Raw genomic sequence first — 23,393 nt, 5'->3', positions numbered from 1 at the left:
AAGAGCTGTTTTAAAGTGTGCTCATTTTGATGTACACATTGTAAATCACCCAGAGAGCCCTATGGGCTATAGGGTGGCATACAGATGTAATATATGAAAGGAAATAAATAGTTACTGTTTTATTTCCTTTTTATGGAATGATAGAAATGGGAATAATATGTGGAAAATCTTTTGCCAGAAAATCTGATTGCATTATTGTTTAAAAGGAACAACCTTTAATTTTAAAATGTTCTATATGCTTAATTGAACCTCTCCTCAAATCCAAAACAGCTAAGAACACAAAATAAAAAAGCTAAACATTGACTAAGAACTAGAGAAAGAGCAATATTCACTAGGTAGAGTGGTGCCTCGGCTCATGAAAGCCTTGGTTCACAACCAAATCGGGTCACGAACAAAAATTTCATGAAAATTTTGACTTGGGTCGTGAATTCCGCATTGGGTGGCAACCAGGATCCCCGAGTGGGGAGATGGCCTTAATCACAGTTGTGTGTGATCACAGGCATGCTCCTGCAGGAACGACGGGCGCAATCTTGGCCATCTCCCCTCGCCCCCCACCAGCATGATCGTGGCCACCCCCCCCCCCGAGTGGGGAGATGGCCACAGTCGCAGTTGCGTTCGTGCAGGGAAGACATAGAGGAGCTGATGACAGAAGAACTTGCTGAACTCCAGAGTGAGCAGCAGAAGGCACTTGCTGAGGAGGATTCCACTGACGAAGAGGAAGACAGGGAGGAGGTTAGCAGTGATGTAATATAATCCATTCTGAAAAAATGGAATGAGTGCCAGGATTTCTTTGAGAAGCACCATCCCAACATAACTGTAATGAACAGAGTGTTGAATCTGATGAACGATAATGTGGTCTCTCATTTCCGGAGGGTTATGCAGCGCAGGAAAAAACAAGTGGCTATAGGCAGATTATTCACCAAAATCGACCCTGCCGCTAAGAGACAAAGAAGAGAGGCAAACTCTGAAAAAGATCTCCCCAATGTCCTTATGGAGGGGGACTCTCCCTCAAAACAATAACCTCCCCCACACCTAGGTTAGTGTTCTCCAATGTACAGTACTTTATTACTTTATTGTTCTTTGTCACTTTTGTTTCAGTTTTTTCTGATTAAAAAAAATAGCTACAGAACAGATTAACCTTATTTACATTGAACCTTATGGGGAAATGTGACTTGGCTCACGACCAAAAATTGGCGGGGCCAGAATGGATTAACCTTATTTACATTGAATCTTATGGGGAAATTTGACTTGGGTCACAACCAGAGTCGTGGACCGGACTAAGTTCATGAGTCAAGGTACCACTGTAACTTGTTTTTTTTTTTAGTGTATGGCATGTTATTCATGGGCTTGTGATATAACCATTTAAACAAGTTAAAAATATTTAAAGTATAAACATGTAAAAGATTTCTATTCAAACATCAATGTCTAGGCCATCTAACCATTGAAGGACAGCATTGTTTGTATGAAAAAAAGTCACTGGGCTGGTATATGCCATCAGTTTGCAGCCTGGCACAATATAGTGTACATTTTGACATGGAAACCCACAGTCACACTAAGGGGTACGTGCTATACCCCATTTATGCAGTGAGTCCTGGTAGATGCCATGCGAAGTGCAATGTTAAGGGTTGTCCAATACTGGCAGGATAAGTCAAAACCTGGCACCTTTTGCATAAAGGTAAAGGTAAAGGTTTCCCCTTGACATTAAGTCCAGTCATGCCTGACTCTAGGGGGAGGTGCTCATCTCCGTTTCCTAGCAGAGGGAGCCAGCATTTGTCCGCAGACAGTCTCCGTGGTCATGTAGCCGGCATGACTAAACACCGAAGTGCACAGAACTGTGCTGTTATCTTCCCACCGAAGTGGTACCTTTTTATCTACTTGCATTTGCATGCTTTTGAACTCCAAGGTTGATAGGAGCTGGGATGAAGCAACAGGAACTCACCCTGTTGTGTAGATTCGAACCAGCGACCTTTCGATCAACCAGCCCAGCAGCACAGCGGTTTAAAGCACTGTGCCACAGGATCATCTAAATGTCTACCTGTTTCTGGGTGTTCAACAACCCATTTAGCTTTCCATTGGGATTTGATGTTAAAGTTATTATGTAGAGGTTGTGTGAGTGCCAGTGGGGGCTTCCTGTATTTGAGCCTGCCAATTGAGAAATAAGGAGGGTCAGCGTGCACTGGTAGAAGTGAATCGCTTATGATTTTTCTATATTATTTCACTACAGCATTTTACTTCATAAAGTGGGGGGTGCTTCTATGGCTCAGAACGAAAAGCAAGCAAGTAGGAGTGGATTTGATATATCTGCTTATAATCCTTATGGTGTCGTTGAGTCTGGCATCGGTCTTGCTACTATGGCAGCTGTTGAACCATGCCGGGGGGGGGGGGGGTCAGTATTCTGCTGTGGAGTAAATCAACCCTAGTGCTGATGTTCTGAGGGTGACAGCTGAAGCTTCCCATTTTGTTCCACTTAATTTATGAAGTATGTTCCTAGTATTGATTTTTGTGGCCATGTTCTCTTAAGTGCATCTTGTAGGAAAGGGCCCGGTCCAGTGTTACACCAGGGTATTTTGGATGGGGATTGAGGGGAGTAAGTTATTGTGAACCTTCACAGCTGTATTTGCTAGTTTATTGTTGATGTGGAAGCATGTGGTCACCATTTTGCTAACACTTTAAATTTTCCAGGATCTTAAGATCATCAGAGAGTCTTCTGCATAAAGGAAAGACTTTCACAGATTTCAAGGTTTGAGTGGCTTCATATAAGGAAAGGTATTCAGTAAATATACCTCTTAACTACTTTAGATCATGGAACCATTCTTCCTTATCAGGGTTCCACCAAAATGTAATTTCTTAACAGATGTTAAGCCTTTTAAAACCAAAACCCAGGCAAAACAGCTCTATTTGATTTGAAGTGGATTGTCTTTGATACTTGCCTTATAGGGACCTCTCTTTTATGGTAGTAAAATACTGTTCTTCTTTGTGGTCTTTGTGCAATCATATCAGCTTTTGTGCAAAACACATGAGAATCCGTATTTGTGAAGCATAGGGCCACTCTTCTTTTGACACTTGGCTCTACTCAGAGGAGATGCCAGATTCCCTGCCACAGGCAGAAATGGGGGTTACCATGAGGGTTCCACCCATTAACCCTTTGAGTCAAATATCTCAGATCCTTCCAGAACACTACTAATTTAAACTTTGTCTTTCACCAAGCTTAGATACAGTACCAAGAAATTTAAAAACTGCATAAAATCTTTAAGCATAATACAAATGAATATAATAATGCAGGTTAATACTGACTAGTTAAAAACACACTTAAACTTCAGAGCCAGCATTGTTAAGTGCGCTACTTCTTGGGAGCAGCATTTCGAAGGGTAGCCTATAATTTTTAAAAATACAATAACTATATGGCATCATACTACTTAGTAGACAAGCATGTTTCTTCAACCTTTAAGAATGGTTAGATTCTTGATTCTCATCAGCTAGTCCTTCTGTAGCTGGCTGGAAGGCAGGAAAAGAGCTACAGGGAAGCAACTGCATTTTTCTTGAGTAGAAACACATAATGGATCGGCCTTCCTTAATATGGTACTCTCCAATATGGCTTTCTGGGAGAAGTAATCCACCACATATGAAGGTCACCTGGTTGGGAAAAACTGTATTGCACACTACAGCCAGCGTAGTAGTGGGAGGCCTTTTTCAGAGAAGAGCCAAATTGACTTTGGAAAAACAGGTCAGGAACTGCATGTCAGCAGTGGTTAGTGTCATCCCCACTGATGGTATGTGGTTCCAGCATGAACACCCAGTATTCTTAGCCACTTCAAGAGCATTCTTATGTACATGTGTGCACATAGTGAGCGTTGACTTCCCCTGCCTGAGCTTTTTCAGTTGAGGGTCAGTTATATGCAAAATTTTATGAACTGCTGGCACAATCAAGAGCTGGATTTGCCCTCCATTCCCCTTCCATTCTCCAAAGTGGCAGGGTGTGAGAGGCAAGTAAAGTCTGCTTAGCTGTCTCTTTCAGGAGCCACTGTTCTGCCATTTCTCCCTTATCTGAGCAGACCGACCCTTGGACACTTCACAGGTCAGATGTGTTGCCTAGCATATTCATGTCCTGGCCTGTTGTTTCTATTGGAAACCCATCCTCATAGCAATCAATACTGAATAAGGTACTAGTGTGATAAAACAGCAAAATATAGACCAAACATATACAAAGCTATCATGGCTAACACATTCATGTGTTAAATCTATGCAATCTAACCTACTTCTGTCTCCCTGTCAGAACTGTGCTGTGACTAAAGCAAGTTTTGAGAACTTAATTCCTCTCATAGTCACAAATGCTTGATATACACATAGGAGAAGATAATCATTTTCTCTATACCAAATATTCTGTCTCTTGCTACATAATCTGCTATGAAACTGAAAAATGGCCCATATTATAAACTCCACAGGGCTCTGCCAATAGATAAGCTTATTTCTCAGTTACTCCTGTAAAGGAGGGGAAGGAAGATCATCTAGAAAAGAGAGATTCACTCCCCAAACAAGTTACACGCTATTGTGGGCAACACTGAAGTTAATTACTAATGGAAGAGAGAGTTTTACTTTAAGCAAGGCTTTTTCTAAGTGTTCAACCACAGTAGTCACTCTTTTACCAAACTGTTTATCAGGTAATTGAAAGCACTAGATGTTCTTAATTTTAAAGAACATCTTTGTTGTTTTATTCTATAAATCTCTGCCTAACTTTTCCTTTGAAGCATGACTTGCGTGCTGTTTATTCAGCTTGCTTTGATTCAGTCAAGTAGACAGAACTTCTGGAGTTTCCTTTTATTCTCTAGAGTTAAGCTGTTGAGCCCTTTATGCACTTCAGGAATCTCCAGTGCAGTGCTGGTGAATACCTCTAGTGTTATTAAGAGGTCCCCAGCGTCACACAACCAAAGTTTGTTTTATTTCTCCCTTAGATTCCAGACTTGTATTTTCCACTTGTATGCTTTCACAGTACTTTGATGGAGGGAAAAGGTTGCATTGGATGGCTGTTAGTTTATGACAGTCACTTCATTTCAATTTAGCAAATGTGTCTCCATTGATTCTTGCATACATTTTGCATTATCTTCACATTCATAAAAGGAGTTCAGAAAAACAAGGAATTGCAACGTATGGGTAAACTTTTAGTACTGTGTTTATTTTGAGGATCAGATACTTTCTTTCAAGACTGCTCTCTGACTTAAGTAGAAATTGGGCATTGCGCTTAGTTGGGCTCAGGAGCAGTTAGAATTTTCAGAATGTCTTGATAGTGAACAGCAATTGATTATGCTGTGGGATATAGCCTTCACTGTAGCTCAACTGCTTAAGAAAGGTAACTGCATGTCATAGTTACCGTTTGATAAACTGGATGGGAGTTTCTGTTCTTAAAACATCATTTAAACTTTCAAACAAATTTTAAGTTTTGATGACAAGCTGAAAAAGTCAATGCTAAGTTATGCACTAACTTCAGGAAAATGTGAGAGACAGTTAGTAGTGACTCGTATTCCAAATGAATATATAGAATAGAACCTTTGCTCAGAGAGCTTGTAAGTTGGTTATCCTTATCCTTATCCTGATAATTAAACAGTACTAGCTGGACAACCTTCATGTTCTACAGTAAAGAATAATATTTGGATGTATCTAAATTGTATATTAAGGTTTTGTTTTGCTACTCTGGATATTCTTGTATGCTGGAGAAATTTCTGGGATTCTTTTCTCCTATAAATCTGTTGCCTCTTAACTAAAATGAAATTCTGAGTGTAATTTAAAAAAAAAAAATTTTGTAACAGATCATCACTTTTCACCTTAGATGGTTGAAACATGTTATTTTGCTATATTTAAAAGGAATGGAAAACTGCGTTTCCTAGCCAAGCTAGTATTCAAAATTGAACTGCTGTCATCTCAGTTATATTATTTGTGACTATATAAAAATTAGTCTTGCATTTAACTAGCAGAATAAATAACATTAGGATCACAGATCTATGGTTTATATAACAGTGGCATTAACAAAGCTTTAATGTTATGCTGAAGAGGCAAAGGAATATTTCCAGTTGTGAGAAAAGCCATGTTGGATCAGAATAGTGCCTTTTCACTTTGTTCAGCACACCAAATGCAAAGTAGTGAAGCTGGCGGGTGCAAGGATGGTGAGGATGGGGAATTATGACACGGGAGAGACCAGGAAGGTGTGTTCTGTTCTTTCTCCACATGTTAGAATTATTGTTAGAATGTACCTTGAAGGTCAGATAGTTTAACCACTTTTTAAATCCAGGATCTGCAATGCATGATGAAACTAGAGCACTCCTGTCAAATGGCTATTGAACCTCCTAAAATATCTCCTGCAGTGGTTTGTTCCACCGATGAACAGCTTTTTCTGCTAGGATTGTTAGCAGAGAATACTCTGTTGTCTGTATTGCAGACCTTCAAATATTTGAAGATAGTTATAAGAAAAGGGTGAAAGGACTGCGGCGTTTGAAGCCAGTGTTACATTCCAGTGGGTTCTGTGATGGGTTTCTTTACTTTAAGCAGGCACCAAGAACTGATGCAATCAGATGGAAGTACTTCAGATGCTACCTGACTAACATAGATCAGTTGGAATTATTTCCACTTGTGCTTGGATACAAGGCTTCTATGAATGCTGCATAAGATTGCATTAGCTTTTGTAGAAGCTTCATTACACTGCTGACTCATATTCAGTTTGTGATTAAGTGAGATACCTAGATCATTTTACATGTATTGTTGCTGTGTCAGGTCTCACCCCCTCCCCACCCCATCCTATACTTGTACGTGTGATTTTTATTTATTTATTTATTTTGATGCCTCAGTAAGGAATTTACATTTATCCATGTTGAATTTTGTCTTCTTGGTTTCATCCTAGTATTTTAGCTTGACAGTATTATGTTTAATCTTGAACCTGCTCTCTATAGTTTTCTCTGCCAGCTTCATCTCATTTGCAAATATGATTCCCTGTGATGTCATCCACATCACACATAAAATCATTGAACAGTACTGGGCATAGGCTCTACATTTGAGACCTCTTTACAGGCTGATCAGTGTCATTTATAAAAACTCATTAGATACGATATTTCAGATTGCTGTGGTTAACAATTGTGTTGTCCAGCCCATATTTTACCATCCTGTCAACAAAGATTTTATGGGAGATTGTCAGACATTCTTGATAGCATATATTTTGTAATCATTACAATAGATTCTAGATGAATATAGATCAATTGCTTAATATTGATGTCAAGCTCCATCTTTAGTTTTCTGCATCCACACAAATCCCTTGCCCCGAAGATAAGGGATAACTTTTGTTTGGTTGGTCTTCTGGCACTGCATGTCTTCTCCAAGAATTGGCAAATGTCACAACTTTGAAATAAAGATGGCAAGTAATTTCAGGACCCTGGATTGGAATTCACCTAGCCCTGAAGATTTGAACAGTAGCTAGGTGTTTTCTGATTCTGGATCCTTTCCACTTGTCTAGTTTTTCCATATCAAGCACAGTTTCTCTTGCTGAAAAAGACTGAGGCAAACTAGGGGAACATTTAGAAAAAATGTTCAATGCGCATGGGCACATACTTGAGCACAAGACTCACAAAAAACAGGCCATACTGCTAAAATACTGTTTTCCTGAGCATGATATACTGGTACAGAAATGTATGTGTATAAAATTATGCTCTTGTGTTATGACATGATTTCAAACTGCTGTTCTCTCTTTGAAAAAATTATCACTGTCATTTCAAGAGGTTTGAAATGGTTTTATCTTTTATTTAGGGAAAACTGATTAAATAATCTCTTATCTAGTTAGGCTTTAAGTTGTTTATTGATGACAGTGCACATACTCTGTGGTTATTAATTTGAAGTTGTTTCCATGCACTTTCCAAACAGGCTTAAGTATGTTTGCAGTAAATAGTATAGCTGACACACACTGTTACTCTCCAAAATCATTCTTAACTAAAATAATTTTTATTCAATGTGAGGTATACTCATAAAGGTGAAGTATGGGAAACAAGTATAGTCCGTGTATGTACTATATTGGTAATAATCTAGACTGGTAATAAAAGATTTAGGTATCCACTGTAGCCCCATTACCATGGGTTGTATGCTCACCAATCTTAAATGCTTGGCAAAGTTAATTTATTCAAAATCCTGAACTTTCTTGGTTAGGTATCAACAATTAACAAACTAAGAAAGAAAATACTGACAGTGTCAGAGCAGTCATATTCTGCTAAGAAGAATCATAGTGGTCTGTGCAGAAAACTATTTAAGTGATAACCTCAGTGGCTTTCGATACTGTCGACCATGGAATCCTTTTGGATAGGCTGGCCGGGTTAGGAGTAGGAGGCTCTGCATGGCAGTGGTTCCTCTCCTACCTGGCCGGCCAATTCAAGAAGGTGGTGCTGGGGAACTGTAGCTCTGTGCCATGGCAGCTTTGGCATGGGGTTCCACAGGGCTCCCATTTGTCCCCTGTGCTCTGCAGACTGCGGTGTAGAAGTCATTTCTTAGATGGGGGCCGCAACAGAGAAAGCCCTCATGTTTGTTGCCAACCTCTGAGCCTCCCTTGCAGCTGGCACTTAGAGAAAGGCCCCAAAGGTTAAACATAGTATCTGAGCAGATTGTGGTTGGGAGAGATGCTCTAACAAGTATTGTGGATCCAAGCTGTACAAGACTTTATAGGTTAAAACCAGCATTTTGAATTGGACACAAAAGCATACAGGCAGCCAGAACTAGTCTTATTTGTTCAGATCTATGGGTGCCAGTTATTAATCAGGCTGCCTCATTCTGCATGAGCTGCAGTTTCTGAACTAATGCCTAATGTAGAGGGCATTGCAATCTAATTTAGAGATTATGAGAGCATAAATGACTGAAACTAGGCTATCTCTGTCCAGATGGGGTATAGCTGGGCCATCGGAGAAGCTGGTATAAGGCACTCCAAGTCATTGAGACCACCTGAGTCTCAAGTGACAAAGAACTCCCAGTCAACAAATCTACTCTTTTCAGGGGGAATGCAGCCCCATCAAAAACAGATTCCAGTCAGAGGAACCACCCATCAACAGTATCTCAGTCTTGTCTAGATTGAGCTTCAGTTTGCTAGCCCCCATCCAGGCCATTGTTGCAGCCAATCACTGGTTTAGTACAATTAATAGCCCAGTAGGTGAGACTCTGTACCACCTTAAAAGGTTTCATTCCTGATCTGAAGTGCGTATATTTTAAAAACCAGTTAACTTTCTATTTTCTGATGTGTTTTAAAGAAAAGACTTCTATTTTTATATTCTAATGTTCTTGTATACAAAGTTATCTACCTACAATGATTGTATTGACTCATAAACTAGCTGGATAGCTTCACATTTTTATTCAGTAATCATGATTCAGTTTCAGAGAATGTCTTAGGATTGAAGAGCTGGTTGTAGCTAAATCAAGTGTATGGAAATGGTCTGGGTTTCAGTGCCCTTCAAGGATAGCATCACCTAACTTTTCTCTTGCTTAGAAATTGGCATTCTGCACTGGATGTTTTGTTGATCCAGAAGGAGGATTGTTGAATCTAAAAAAAGAGATAACCAAATAACAGCTGGGAGACTATGCGTCAACCACCACAAGCTAGTTTGTCTCACTCATGACACATGTCCATGCAGTTTCTTTGGGGCTGAACTATGCAGAAAGTGTTTCTTAAGTTTTGTTGTTGTTAATTCTATTATATTGGTCCGATTGTCAGGTCTTACTAGGTGTTTTTAATGGGGGAAGGATAGCATTTAAATGGATGTTTTATATTTCAGAAATGCAGGAGTTGGATATGATACATTAGTGCTGGTTTTATATTTCCTGTGTTTTCTATAAAACTCAGAATCAGAATTTGCTGCTATGAATTGATAGAGACCTGATTTAATGTTTTGTTTGATTTATATTTATTAAAACTATTATAGCATCCTTTGTTAATTTTACATAATGTATAAATATCTGAACATTTTTCAAGTCACAGTAGTTGAATAGAAATATTTGTTTGGGGAAAAAGTGTACTTGATGTGGTTCCACTGTGTTATTGAAACAAATTTAATGTTTTACTTGGCATATTTGTAAATATTATAATATGTGACAAACATTGTATGAGAGGTAGCTACTGTTACTTAAATTTTAAGAAAAAAAGAACCTGTCAAAAATCTGTTAACATACTTACTTTAGGTGTTCCTGGATTAGGTGAATTATCTATGCATTTCAGTCCAGCTTCAGACCTTTGATTGTGTAAGTACCTTTAGGCATCTTTGTGAAAAATCTGTAGTGAGAACTGGGTATGAAGATTCGTATCTGTTGGCTTTGCTGAACCTATCTATAACTTTCAGTAACATAATAGAAACATAGAGCAAGTCAGAAGGGGCCTCCCAGGCCATCTAGTCTGACCTCCGGCTCCACTCATGACATGCCCACCATGGGCATGTCCAGCCTATCTTTGAACACCCTCACCGATGGGGTCTCAACGACCTCTCGTGGAAGCCCATTCCACACCCTTGGGGTCCTAACTGTCAGGAAGTGCTTCCTGGCATCTAAATGGAACCTTGGCTCCCTGAGCTTTGCTCCGTTGGAGCGTATCCTGCCTTCCTCTGCAGGGGAGAACAGGTCTCTACCCATCTCCATGTGACATCCCCTCACATACCTGTATGTCTCCAACATATCCCCTCTGAGTCTCCTCTTCCCCAGGCTGAAGAGACCCAGTTCCCTCAGTCTCGCCTCATACCCCATCCCCTGCAAACCGGCCACCAACCTTGTGGCCCTACGCTGCACTGACTCTAACCTGGCTATATCCTTCCTGTAATGAGGGGCCCAAAACTGAGCACAGTACTCCAGTTGTGGGCGCACCAGAGTCGTATAGAGTGGTAGTAATACCTCTCTCGATCTAGAAGCCACACTTCTGGCTATGCAACCAAGGGTGGCATTCGCCCTCTTGACCATTGCATCACACTGCTGACTCATGTTCAGCCTGCAGTCAACCAGTACCCCGCGGTTCCTTTCACAAGTGCTCCTCTCCAGCCACTTGTCACCTAACCTGTACTTATGACACCTATTCCTATGCCCCAAGTGCAAGACCTTGCACTTATCCACATTGAACGCCATCCTGTTGTCTCCTGCCCACTTCCATAGTCTGTCCAGATCCTTTTGCATCTGGAGTACCTGCTCCTCCATTGTGGCCACTGCTCCAGTTTTAGTATTGTCTGCGAATTTGATCAGTAGACTGTTCACCCCTTCTTCCATGTCATTGATGAAAAGATTAAACAGGATTGGCCCCAGGACAGAGCCCTGGGGGACCCCGCTTGTCACTGGCCACCATCTCGCTGATTCCCCGCTAATGGTTACCCTCTGCTTTTGGTCAGTCAACCATGCCCTAATCCACTGGACAGTGCTTTGGTGTATCCCAAAACTCCTCAGTTTCTCCACCAGGATATCATGGGGCACTTTGCCAAAGGCCTTGCTGAAATCCAGGTATACCACATCCACTGCATCCCCTCCATCTAGCCATCTCGAAACCTTGTCATAGAATTCTACAAGGTTTGTCTGGCAGGACTTGTTTTTGTGGAAGCCATGTTGTGTGGCTGTCAGCCCCCCTTCCCTATCTAGCATCACTAGATCTCTCTCTATTATGAGCCTTTCCATTGTTTTTCCTACAATGGATGTAAGGCTAACAGGTCTGTAATTCCCCAAGTCCCTTCTACTACCCTTTTTGAAAATTAGGAGCACTGATGCCACCCTCCAGTCCTCTGGAACTTCACCTGTTCTTCAAGAGGCCTCAAAAATTGAAGGCCAGTGGGCATGAGAGAACCCTTGCCAACTCTAAGTACTCTTGGGTGTAACCAGTCAGGGCCTGGCGCCTTTGTAATGTCCAATGCCCTGAGGAGCCCCTGGACTTCAAGGGGGGTGACTCTAATCTGTGCCCCTACTTCCCCAGCCTCATCTAATCTATGCAGATATCCCCTGTCCTGCTTTGGGGAGAACACAGAGGCAAATTAGTCATTTAGCATCTGTGCCTGTTCCCTCATATCAGTCACTGGATCTCCTTCCTCCTTATTTCGTTGTCCCACCACTTGTCTTCCCTTCCTCTTCCTATTTACATGCTGAAAGAAGCCCTTTTTGTTGCTCTTGATATTCTTGGCAAGTCTCAGCTCGTAATCAGCCTTAGCCTTGTGAAGAATCCTTCTGCAGCGGGCCTCCTTCTCCCGGTATACCCTTTTGTCTATTTCCCCCAGTACCCATTTCCTACGGAGGTTCCTCTTTCGTCTAATCCCTCTAATCACCTCCTTTTGCATCCATGGCGGCACTCTCCTCCGCCTCCCCACCTTACTAACTAGAGGTATCGTCAAGGCTTGCGCCTCCAAAAGCTCCCTTTTGAGTGCCATCCACCCCTCCTCAACTCGCTTACCTTCCAGTAACCTCTCCCAGGAGACTTTCCCCAGTCTGGCCTTCAGTTGGCCAAAGTTGTCCCTCTTGAAGTTCCAGCTTCTAGTGCTTAACCTGCTGCATGCCCCCAATCCCCTGATCTCAAAGCAAAGGATGGAGTGATCACTCGCATCCAGAGCTCCCCTAATCTGTACTTCATCTATCAGCTCCTCTCTATTGGTCAAGACCAAGTCAGGGATGTTTCCCCTCCTTGTTGCCTCTCAGACCCTCTGTGTGAAAAACCCTCCCTCTATAGCTTCTAGGAAGTGATGTGACCTGGCTGTCACCACCGAGTGAGTCTCCCAAGTAATATCCGGGAGATTGAAATCTCCCATAATTACTGTGTCTCTCCCTCAAGATATCCTTAGAATCTGGTCTGTCAGACCATCATCCAGGGTCTGAAGTTGACCTGAAGGGCGATAACATACCCCCACTGTCAGGTCTCATTCCCTGTCAAAACCCCTAAGTTTCACCCAAACTGCTTCTACTGAATCCCCATCTGTGCTGCATTGTATCTCACTGCATCCTATCCCTTCCCTGACGTATAAAGCCACGCCCACACCCCTCTTTCCCTTCCTGTCCTTTCTAAAAAGGTGATACCCCTCTGTGTTCACATTCCAGACTTGCCTTTCATCCCACCAGGTTTCTGTGATTCCCACCAGGTCATACCCTGCTATTCCCAGGAGAGCTTCAAGCATACTCCTAGCTTTGGTGTACATGCACCTCAACTCCTTCCCACTGCTTCCTTTCCTTGGAGTTCCCAGCCTCCTCCTTCCTCCCATCCTCCCTGATACCTGGCCCTTCTCTGTAGGAGTCTTGTCAGTCCCTGCAGTACCTCTAAAACCCTGCTCCCAGAGCCCTGATCCTCCCCCCACACTTGTCCAGTGTAGACACATTTCTGGGGGGCCTGAACCCCCCCCCCCAGCTCAGTTTAAAGTCTTCCGGATGAAGCTCACTAGAGCATCTCCAAAGGACCTTTTCCCCATCCTCGTGAGGTGTAACCCATCCCTTGCCAGAAGTCCATTGGCAAGAAACTGAATGCCGGGGTCGAGGAACCCGAAGTGTTCCTTCTGGCACCACACCCTTAGCCAGTTGTTCACCTCGGAGACCCTTCTGTCCCTTCCTGGCCCAAATCCCCGGACCGGTAAGATCGATGAGAAGGCCACTTGGGCCTTTAGCTCCCTGAGTTTCTTCCCCAAGGCTTCGAAGTTGCTGGTGATCCCGACCACACCCTGCCTGGCCACGTCATTTATGCCCACATGGACCACCAGGAGCAGCTGATGACCCCTGGAGCAAACAAGATGCTCCACTCTGTTCTTCACGTGCCGGATGCGTGCGCCCAGCAGGTAGCAGATTGGGCGCACGCATCGCTGCCTCAGTGCCCCTCACCACTGCCTCAGTGTGAGGGGCACTGAGTCCCCAACAACAATCACCCGCTGCCGTGTCTTCCCGGTGGTGGTGGTATCGTCTAGAACATCTGACTGAGATTAGCAAGCACTATTTTACAGTGGTTCTAGTCCTTAGAGGGGCAATTCCAGAACATAATAATGGGAATTCTACTTCAGTTTCTTGGCCATTGGTTTATGGCGTGTTCTATATTGTACCTTATGCTGTTTAATAGCTAAAAGGAACTACTGGGTCATTAGATATTTTGGGATGCCTTGTCACTACTATATTACTATTCTCTGACACTGTACTTGATACCTAATTCCAAGTAAACTATAAAATTTCTGAATATGTTCCCGATGTCAGTAAAAGACTAGTTGGGCAAATGATGTTTATTCCAGACATGGCTGTGGTGCTCCTGATTAGTTAGAAAGGCATATTGGGGGACAAGATTCAATGTCTTGAGTAGGGCTGTACTCTCCTTGAAGATTCAGTTCGTGGTTTGGCTATATTCTTGGATTCAGCCCTGAATCTAAATGCCCAGGACTTGGCAGTAGCCAGAAGGTCTTTTGGACAGCTAAGGCCTACTGCCAATTCTGACTCTAGGGAAGTCAGAATTGGCTACAATAACTTATGCTTTAGTGACATCTTGTTTGGGCAACTGTGAAACCCTGTAGGTGGGGTTGCTTGTGAAGAGCATTAGGAAACACCAGTGTTTCAGAATGATGCAGCAAAGCTCATTGTATATGCATTTCATATTATAAGATTGTCACTACCAGTTTATTTTTGAGTACAATTCAAAATACTGGTTAAAGTATATAAATCAGAGATGGACAACATTTTTCTGTCAAGGATTGCACTCACTCAAGGGTTGGGCTGTAATTTATCAGAAACAGTATATTATCTTATGAATCTGGCTGGGTTTTAAAATCTTCAAGGAACTTCTTTTTGTCTCACCAGTGCTTTGGTACATTTGGCTGGAACTAAATGGAGGGCCTTTTCAGTGTCTGATCTCAGCAGCTCAGGAACTCTTTTCCTAGGGATGTTGGCCTAGACTATTTGCTAACCTTCTGTGGCTTATTCAGATAGGCCTTTGGCATGATAAACTGACTTAGGACCTCTGTAATTTGGTCAGCTGACTGTTTTTATTTGTTTTATTAATGTTTTACCTATTTGTTTTATGAACGTTAATATTGTTAACCATCTTAAACTTCATTTAAGTAGAAAAGCAGGAAATTAATTCAACAAAAAAAAATGGTGAGAAGTGTGTGTATTATATTATTTTTAGGAAATAATGAAATTATAAGTCTTGTATTTAAGTACTGTCCTGGTTGCCACTGATGATGAGAAATTCCCTTCAGGCAAGTGAGTGGACTGGCAAAGCAGGGGCAGTATTATCTGCTTCAGTGGGTTTAACAGTTTCCATACTGATCACAGAGGATTTGTGTGTGTGTGGCCAGTATGAAAACTGATCAGACTGGTGAGGCAGAGCAGTCTGTTACTGCCCAGTCAGTTCTATACTAGCTGTAGAGGAGACTGGTGGAACAGGGACAGTGCTCTGCTTTACTGGACCAGCCAACTCCAGATGGAAGAAAGAATTGCTTAATTTTCCTCTCACCTCAGCAATGTTCCTGTTGAAGAAAGTAGTTTGTTGCAATGTTCTTGGCTACTAAAGTAGGTAGTGGTTGGGCTGAACATAGGACAAATCTAACATGTCTATAATCCTCATAATGGAGTTGGGATTTGAATTTCTATTTCCCACATTCAGAGCCCCAATATTCTTGAGCAATAAATCATTTTGTACTAATAAACACTGAAGTATTAGTGTATTAGTTCTCCTGGAAGTTTTTAGCAAGAGTTTCTGTCTCCCTCAGACTTGCAATGATAACTTTCAACCTGATGAATAAGAAATTTATATGTTTTGTCTAGGTTTGACTGTTTTGATATATAGCAGATCTAATTTTTCATTGTTGCCTGTACCTAGCTGAAATGCCATCAGTATGGCTCTAATCATTTTGTTTCTGTCAGTTAATTCAGGGAGGCACTAGAAGTGTGAATTAGTTTCTGGGGGTAGTTTTGGATAAAGTTTAACAAACTGAAATATAATCCAGACAAAATGGAGGTATTGTTTGGACTTTTTGATGTTCTGCACATTCATAAACTGGTTTAGATTAGATTGTACTCCCTGAAGAAACAAGAAAGCCATTTGGATGCTTTGCTGATGGACATAATGTTAGTGCTAAATGCTCAACTGTCATTTATGGTTAGGAGAACCTCCTGTTAGTTTTGACTTGTTCCACAATGGCAGCACCATTTATGTATTTATATATATTTCTTAGTCTGCTTTCAAGATTATGAACTTTCCACTGCTTGCTGAAAGCAGATTTGGCTTTGATAATACATGTGTTAATTAGATGCAGACTATCTTACTGTAAGATAGCATATGTGGGCCTGCTTTTGAGTCAGTTTGGAAAGTGCAATTGGTTCAAAATTTGGCTACCAGTATGCTCAGGAGTGAAGTACTACAGGTATATGGTGTCTATTTTATATCAGTTGTGTTGGTTGCTAATTGGATAGCTGGCTCAATTGAAACTGCTGGGCATGATCTTTAAAGTTCTGACTCAACTTTCTGGGACATGGGGACTACACTAGAGTGCCCAATGCCTACAGAGGGCCAAACCTTAAATCAAAATGTAACAAAATTATTAACCTACCGATTTGGATCAAATGTAAACATTCAGAGGTCAATGAAGAAATGTTAATTTGAATGCAGTCCATTTTGGAACAATATTTTACTGTGGAATTTTTTAATCTAGCTACACATGCTTACCTAGTCTGTGATTTTTATTTTTTCTGTTAGCCAAGGCATTGCTGTCCAAGGCAAGGATTGTGACAGACACCCTTAAAATGTCATGTAAATGTTAATATGTAAGCCTTGACCTACACTTGGACAGTTGTCATCTTGGAACAAGATTGTATATGATGCTAGACTGAACATGCCTGCAGCAAATTTCTTTAGGTTGATAAATATATCGGGTATGCCACAATAGCAAGCTGACTATTTTCTTTGTAAATGTCTCTGAGATGATCACTGGTTTGCAAATCAATTAGTTCCATTGGAAAAAAGTTACAGTGGTACCTTGGCTCACAAACTTAATCCATTCCAGGACTCTGGTCATGACCCAAATTGATCATGAGCCAAGTTAAATTTCCCCATAAGGTTCAATGTAAGTAAGGTTAATTTCGTTCTGTAACCATTTTTTAAATCAGAAAAATGTGAAGCAAACTGACAACAACAAAGATCGCAGCCATCTCCCACCCCAAGCACAAGCGTGGCCATCTCCCCGCCCCTCCAGTACGACCAAGATCTCACCAGTCATCCCTGCAGGCGCCCGTCATCCCGGCACGCTGGAGGGTGAGGGGGAGAGACGGGTGTGATCGTGGGCGCACTGCGGTAGGGAGAGATGGGCGCAAACGGTGCACTGGGGGTGGGGAGATGGCTGCGATCGCAGTTCTGTTCGTGCAGGGAAGGCATGCCTGATCAGAGGCGCGCTCCCGCAGGAAAGACAGACGGAATCTTGGCCATCTTCCCCGCGGCTCTGCTTTGCTGCTCCTGCCTTTCCTGCAGCAGCACGCCTCTGATCATGCACACCTTCCCTGCATGAACGGAACTGCAATCATGGCCATCTCCTCACTTGGGGTGGGGGGGAGGAGATGGCTGCAATCTTGGTCGCCACCCAAAGCAATGTTCGCGACCCAAGTCAAAAATTTTCAGAAATTTTTGTTCGTGACCCAGTTTGTTCGTAAACCAAGGCATTCGTGAGCCGAGGTACCACTGTATTTGCATCTTCTGGTGCTACTTCAAATGAATTCTGAAACATTCTTACGTCCTTTCCTTGCTTATGGCAATCAGTGAAACCTGTTCTGGAATTCCACCTGTAACAGGTTAAACGCTTTGATGTCTCTTTCAACATGGAACTGTAAATTCCTGCCCTTCTCAAATTTTAGTTGAAAAGTTTGAAAAGTTACTTCCACTAACTTTCTTCACAAAAATGTTTAGTTTTACTAAGCATGATTAAGTTTTTTTAGTATTCAGAAGCTTTCATTTCAGATTACATATCACACTCAAGCTTTCCTTTTCCCTGCAGCCTTAGATGCAATGTGTTCAGATTCTCTGTGATATCAGTTAAGAAAGCCAAATTAAGAATTTAGCTAGGGTCAGAAAGTGCTTCTTGATCTTTTCCTTTCTCCTTGAAAAAGACATCAACTTGACAACTGTTTGAGGACTTTGCCTCTCTTAAGCCACCTGACCTCTGCATGGTACAGTACATCTCCATATTCTGCATCTGTCTCTGAGATAAAATTTGAAACTGACAATAAGGCCATGAAGTCTCATGTAATTGTTAGATACAACAACACGCATCACGTTTTCCCACTGAAGAATCTTACTACACAAGGCTTACTGATGGGTGATGCAATTAAATTGCATGGGAAGTACACCATTTAATTTCAATATTTCTTCATTGATTCTTGCAACTACACCAGTTTGTCTTTCTACCATATTTCCTGTATGATTGGTTGTGATGCTATCCAATTTCTCCCAACTCAGAGCAAGATTTCTTATTGATTCACACACCTTCAAGAATATGTTTTCTGCAGTAGTAGTGCTTTCAAACTATGCAGTGCACACAATTCTTCTATAATTCTGGTGGAATCTGTCCCCCTGATCAACATTGGTAGTGAAGCAATGTGTGTAATGTCATTGCTCTCATCTAATGCCATTCCTTTTCGTTCCTTTTCTTTCTTTTTTTTCCCGCGCCTTTACCATCAGTGACACATGCAACTCTTCTCCTAGTTCTTCAGCATGCCTAGTGATTATAGATGCAGATAAACTGACACAACTAACACAAGATACCTTTATCAGGGCACATTTCCTCTATTATTTTAACCATGCACTTCTTAACAAATTCACTATTAGTGAATGGCCTACCACTCTCAGCAATACATTTAGCAACATGATATCTGGCTTTAACAGTCAACAGGTTCTCGTCAACTTGCTTTCTAAAAATGTTTTGCTGCAAAAACATTGATTTTTTAAAGAAAATTATCTTGTTCATTCACACTTCTCCTTTATATATTGAGTAGCTCTTGCGACAGGATTCAAAATGTCTTTTAACATTGTAGTCCTTTAATACTGAGACAGGTTCAGGACATATCAGGCAAACTCTGCTATCATTGTTTAAAACAAAGAAGTACTCCGTAGTCCATTTGTCATTAAAGACACAGTGCTCATCTGCAATTTTTGTTTCTTTGAAACAGCACTTTCTTTTGCAGCCATCTTCTTACAGAATTTTAGCAGAGCAGCAGTTGCAGTTTTCATATTATTCTTGAATAAATAAAAATATGAGAAGTATAGTTGAAGGGTCTAACTCTTCCCTTTCCCATGAAATCCACCCCACTCTGGCTGCTGTTAGCTGGGATTTTTCATTTTGGCTATGGCAAAGAAGAGACCCCTGCCTCTACAGTTCTCATTGGGCCATATGAACAGGCTATTTAAAACATGGATTTAATTTTTTAAACATGGATTATGAATATGACCTACCAGATGGCAGAGTTGTAATCCTAAGTACATTGAATACTATGAGATTTATTTCTCAATAAGAACACTGTCTTGGGGTTTAAATCTGTACATGCTAATACTTTAAAAATTGGGGGTCCTCCAAAAAAGGTCAGGTAGAGGGTAAGAGGAAATGAAAGGGCAGCCTCCCATCTGGAGCAGAGGATATGCCATCAAGTTGGCTTCCAGTTATATGCATGGTGCATGTACACGTCACTGCCTGCCAGCCAAGCATCAATCATGACAAGCAAAATGGCAGCCGTGGGAAGGGAACTTGGCAGGAGGAAGAAGGGAGAAGTATAATCCTATAAGCTTCCCTACTAAGAAAGTACTCCTTGCCTCTCAACCTAAGGGGCTATTCACTGGCTCCTGCAGTCTCATATGCATGAGAAAACTCCTAGCCAGAGTGGGTAGGGAGGGGCAAAAGCAAGCAAGGCAAAAATCAGAGCAACCAACTCTTGTTGAGGAAGGAAGAATGCTTTTGCCTGAAGCAGCAACCTCACCAGTAACCTTGGAAGCCACTTAGAGGATCCTTGATGGGTGGAGCCTCTAGAAATGTTCAGTATGCAAAACACTTTGTATCCTTTTTGCAAAAATACGAGGCCTTTTACTCTCCTTTTCCTGTGTCCCCCCATTTTTGCAAAGCGGGCCAGATATCTCCTGTACTCATCCACACAACTGCTTTATCTTCACTCATATACAGCCTTCAACATGGTAATACATGGAGAGGAGGAATGAAAAAGTTGAGTAGTATGAGTACCTGAGCTTTGCTGGCTAGCAAAGCACCCAGAATGGCCAAAATGCTAGTATGGAGGATAAGACCAAGAGGGGGTTGTCAGAAGGAACCATGGAGACCAGAAGAAACATGTTGCTATTGTGTTTTTTGTAAGAAAGGGAAAGGAAAAACAGCAGTAGATAGTGCTACTTGAGGCAGGAAGAACAGTGCGGGAAGAAAAGGCATTTCTTAAGGAAAATGCCTTGAGGGTGATGGCAGTTGGAGGGCAGCATAGAAAGTGCTTGGGGCCTACGTAGAGCCCATGGGGTGCAGGTTGGGGCCATCTGTTCTAAATGGCTTGGCACCACATTTTTCATGGATTGTCTGTGGTTATAGGAATCTCCCTAAGCCTTGAGACCGAAATCTGAGACTCTGTTGTCAACCTTGTCATTAATTAAGATCCAGTTGACAGTGAATAGAGACCATGACTTCTCAGTGGTGACTTCACAGTTGTGGAACTTTATGATGAGCTATTTGAGAATGGTATCTGACACTTCTAATGAAATTAAATGTGAACTTACGAGGTGGTGATAAATAGTACAATACTTTTGTCTTAAATACTATGTTTTCATGAAGGACATTGACATTACTGTTTTCTCGTTCTGATCATTTTTCTTTCTTTATTTAAACAGTGAGCAGAGCATCTGCCAAGCACGAGCTGCCGTAATGGTCTATGATGATGCCAATAAGAAATGGGTGCCTGCTGGTGGGTCCACTGGATTTAGCAGAGTTCATATATATCATCATACAGGCAACAATACTTTCAGAGTGGTTGGCAGGAAGATTCAGGATCATCAGGTGAGTTAATTCACTATGCCAAAGCAATTACAATAGCTTTGTGAAGCATTTTCTTCACAAAGCCAGAAACACCTGTCATATATCTTCTTTGGCATAATGTTGAAGTAGACAGTTTCTTAGCTTGCATGTTTAGTTGTAAAAGAAAAAAGATTGAAATGTTTTTACAACTTGCATCACACTCATTCTCACAAAGTGGTGATTTCTTACAAGCTTCGTACAAGTATTTTCCCAGCCTGGAGAGATCCCTTTGAAGCTCACAATCCAGTTTGGTTTTAATTACCTTAAATAGTTTCATGCATTCAGCAAACTTGGCCACTTCACTGCTTACTTCTAATTCCAGATCATTTATGAATAAAATGAAAGGCATTGATCCAAATATAGAACCCAGTGGGATGTCACTGGTTATTTTCCTCCATTGGGAGAAATTATCATTTATTCTGACTCTTTGCTTCTGCTTTTTATGCAGTTGCTGATCCATAAGAGAACCCCCTTTCCTCACCTTTTATTCCATTATAGCTAAGTTTGCTCAGAAATCTGTTTTTCTTTGTGGTCTCTGTGCAATCACATGCATGGGCTTTGCCGCAGAGTGCAAAGCCTCAATTGGAGAATGTTCTATGGATTCTAGCTCCTGCTAATTACAGTCTTGAAGAAAAAGGAATGCATACCTGCCCAAAAGCATTTGGAATTGAAGAATGTTAAATCAAGCCAGAATAAGTGCTCTGAAATTTTAGCAATATGCAGTAAAGGACAAACTAGAAATGATAAGCTTAGGAGATAGCGAAAGAGCAAGGTGAACAGGTTGTAAATGAAGGAGCCAAAAGTTCTTGAAAAGCATATTTCCAAAGTCTTTGTTTGATTATGGCAGGTACATTGTAACCCACACAAAGCAGTAAAATGGATGAGAGTTCAATATAGGCAGCTTTTGAGGCAACAGAGTTTGTCCAGTCATAACAATATGTGTCCTCTGGTAAATGTATTAGCAGGCCTGTTATTATTTTGAAAGCAAAGATCCTAAGCTGAAGCTTTAAGGCTAGCAATTAGGCTTCTGCTTTGAAAGACCACTGTCTTGATTTCCAAAAGTATAGCTGCATTAAGAGCACATTTTCCTATTTGTAAAAGGGCTGATAGGAATTTAACTTGAACAGCATCTAATTCAGATGATGCTACTCTGTTCCGAACTGCAGTTTGAAAAAGAAGTTGAGTATTGTCCTCACATCAGTTACTTCAGCAGTTGCAGGAATTGACTCCCTTTGTTGTGTGTGTGTGTAGCAGATCAGTTAACTTGAGCTATCAGGAAGGCATGACAGAGTATGATGGAATGCTACCCGCAAATAACAAAAGATCTTAAATTGTTCTACAGTGTGATCATCCAGGATCCATCTTTGTTGGGAAAACTTGCGTAATTTATTCACCTGTTAAAGTATTTAAAGTACTTTTATAAACTATCACATTATGAGTTTAATTCCTTTTAAAGCATTCTTAGAAGCGTTTTGTCATAAAAGGTGACATAAATCTCCTTTGAATAGATAATAATTTGGAAGAATAAACTTTACTTTTTTCAACACTGAGTTTTGATTTTCAATCTGAGTTTTCAACACTGAGTTTACAATATAGGCAAAAAGTTTACAAGTGCTATCTTAAAATTAACTTGAATTATTGGACTTATTTTAATTAGTTACGATTGTGGAAGGGGTCATTCTGTGTTCCAATCTAAAGTAGGTTTATTTGCATGGAGCATTTATTTTAGTTTGCATAGGAATATTTACCAGTGAAAATTAAGTTGATTTGTGTATGATTATTTGCATAGAGTTAACATTTTAATGTGCTAGAGAGATCTAATTTAGTATGCTTGTTTTATTTGTATTTAGTGAACAGTGCTAAAAATGATCCCATGTTAATTTTTGGCCCAGGATACCACAAGTATTTATCTTGAAATGTTAGAGGAGAATCTTTAAAGGAAGTGTAAGGCTCGGTCCTGTGTATGTTTAAACAGAGGAAAATGCCAAAACTCCCAGCATTCCCCAGCCAGTATGAGAATCTAAAAAGTTATGCAGAATTATTGTAAAAAATTGAACTTTCCTTACCTTAATTATAGTTGCCATACATTCATTTTTGCATATGAAATGGGAACTTTTAAACAAAAAAAGGAAATACTGGAAAAAGTTTGCCTGGTATTAGTGCTCCTATGTTAGGTTGTGGTTTTATGCCAACTGGCTTCTACTGTGTTGTACACTGTTTCAATTGCCTGGGCTTAGGCAAGTGGAGTAGAGATAAATTGTTAAATAGAAACTACCATGTTACATGGAAAGCTACTTTTGAAACTGAGGGAAAGTGGTCAGTGATCTTATATATCACAAGTATCCCTGCAGAATGGAGCAAGTCACTGGA

The 23,393-nt window shown here is 41.0% G+C and overlaps 1 protein-coding gene across 3 annotated transcripts in view; it reads left to right on the top strand.

Moving 5' to 3' along the window:
• The window catches only part of ENAH (ENAH actin regulator), a 116,511-nt gene that overhangs the window by 31,763 nt on the left and 61,355 nt on the right, over nt 1–23,393 (top strand). For all 3 annotated transcript variants that reach the window (XM_044434300.1, XM_044434206.1, XM_044434124.1), the window contains exon 2: nt 20,840–21,005. In XM_044434300.1, the coding sequence (XP_044290235.1) occupies nt 20,840–21,005 (166 nt within the window). The remainder of the gene's footprint in view (nt 1–20,839; nt 21,006–23,393) is intronic.

The sequence above is a fragment of the Varanus komodoensis genome, unplaced genomic scaffold (assembly GCF_004798865.1).
Source record: "Varanus komodoensis strain SLA01 unplaced genomic scaffold, ASM479886v1 scaffold1, whole genome shotgun sequence".
In the NCBI taxonomy this organism is placed as follows: domain Eukaryota; kingdom Metazoa; phylum Chordata; class Lepidosauria; order Squamata; family Varanidae; genus Varanus; species Varanus komodoensis.
Note: the sequence above shows the minus strand (reverse complement) of the source record. Positions and strands in the feature narration are given on the sequence as shown.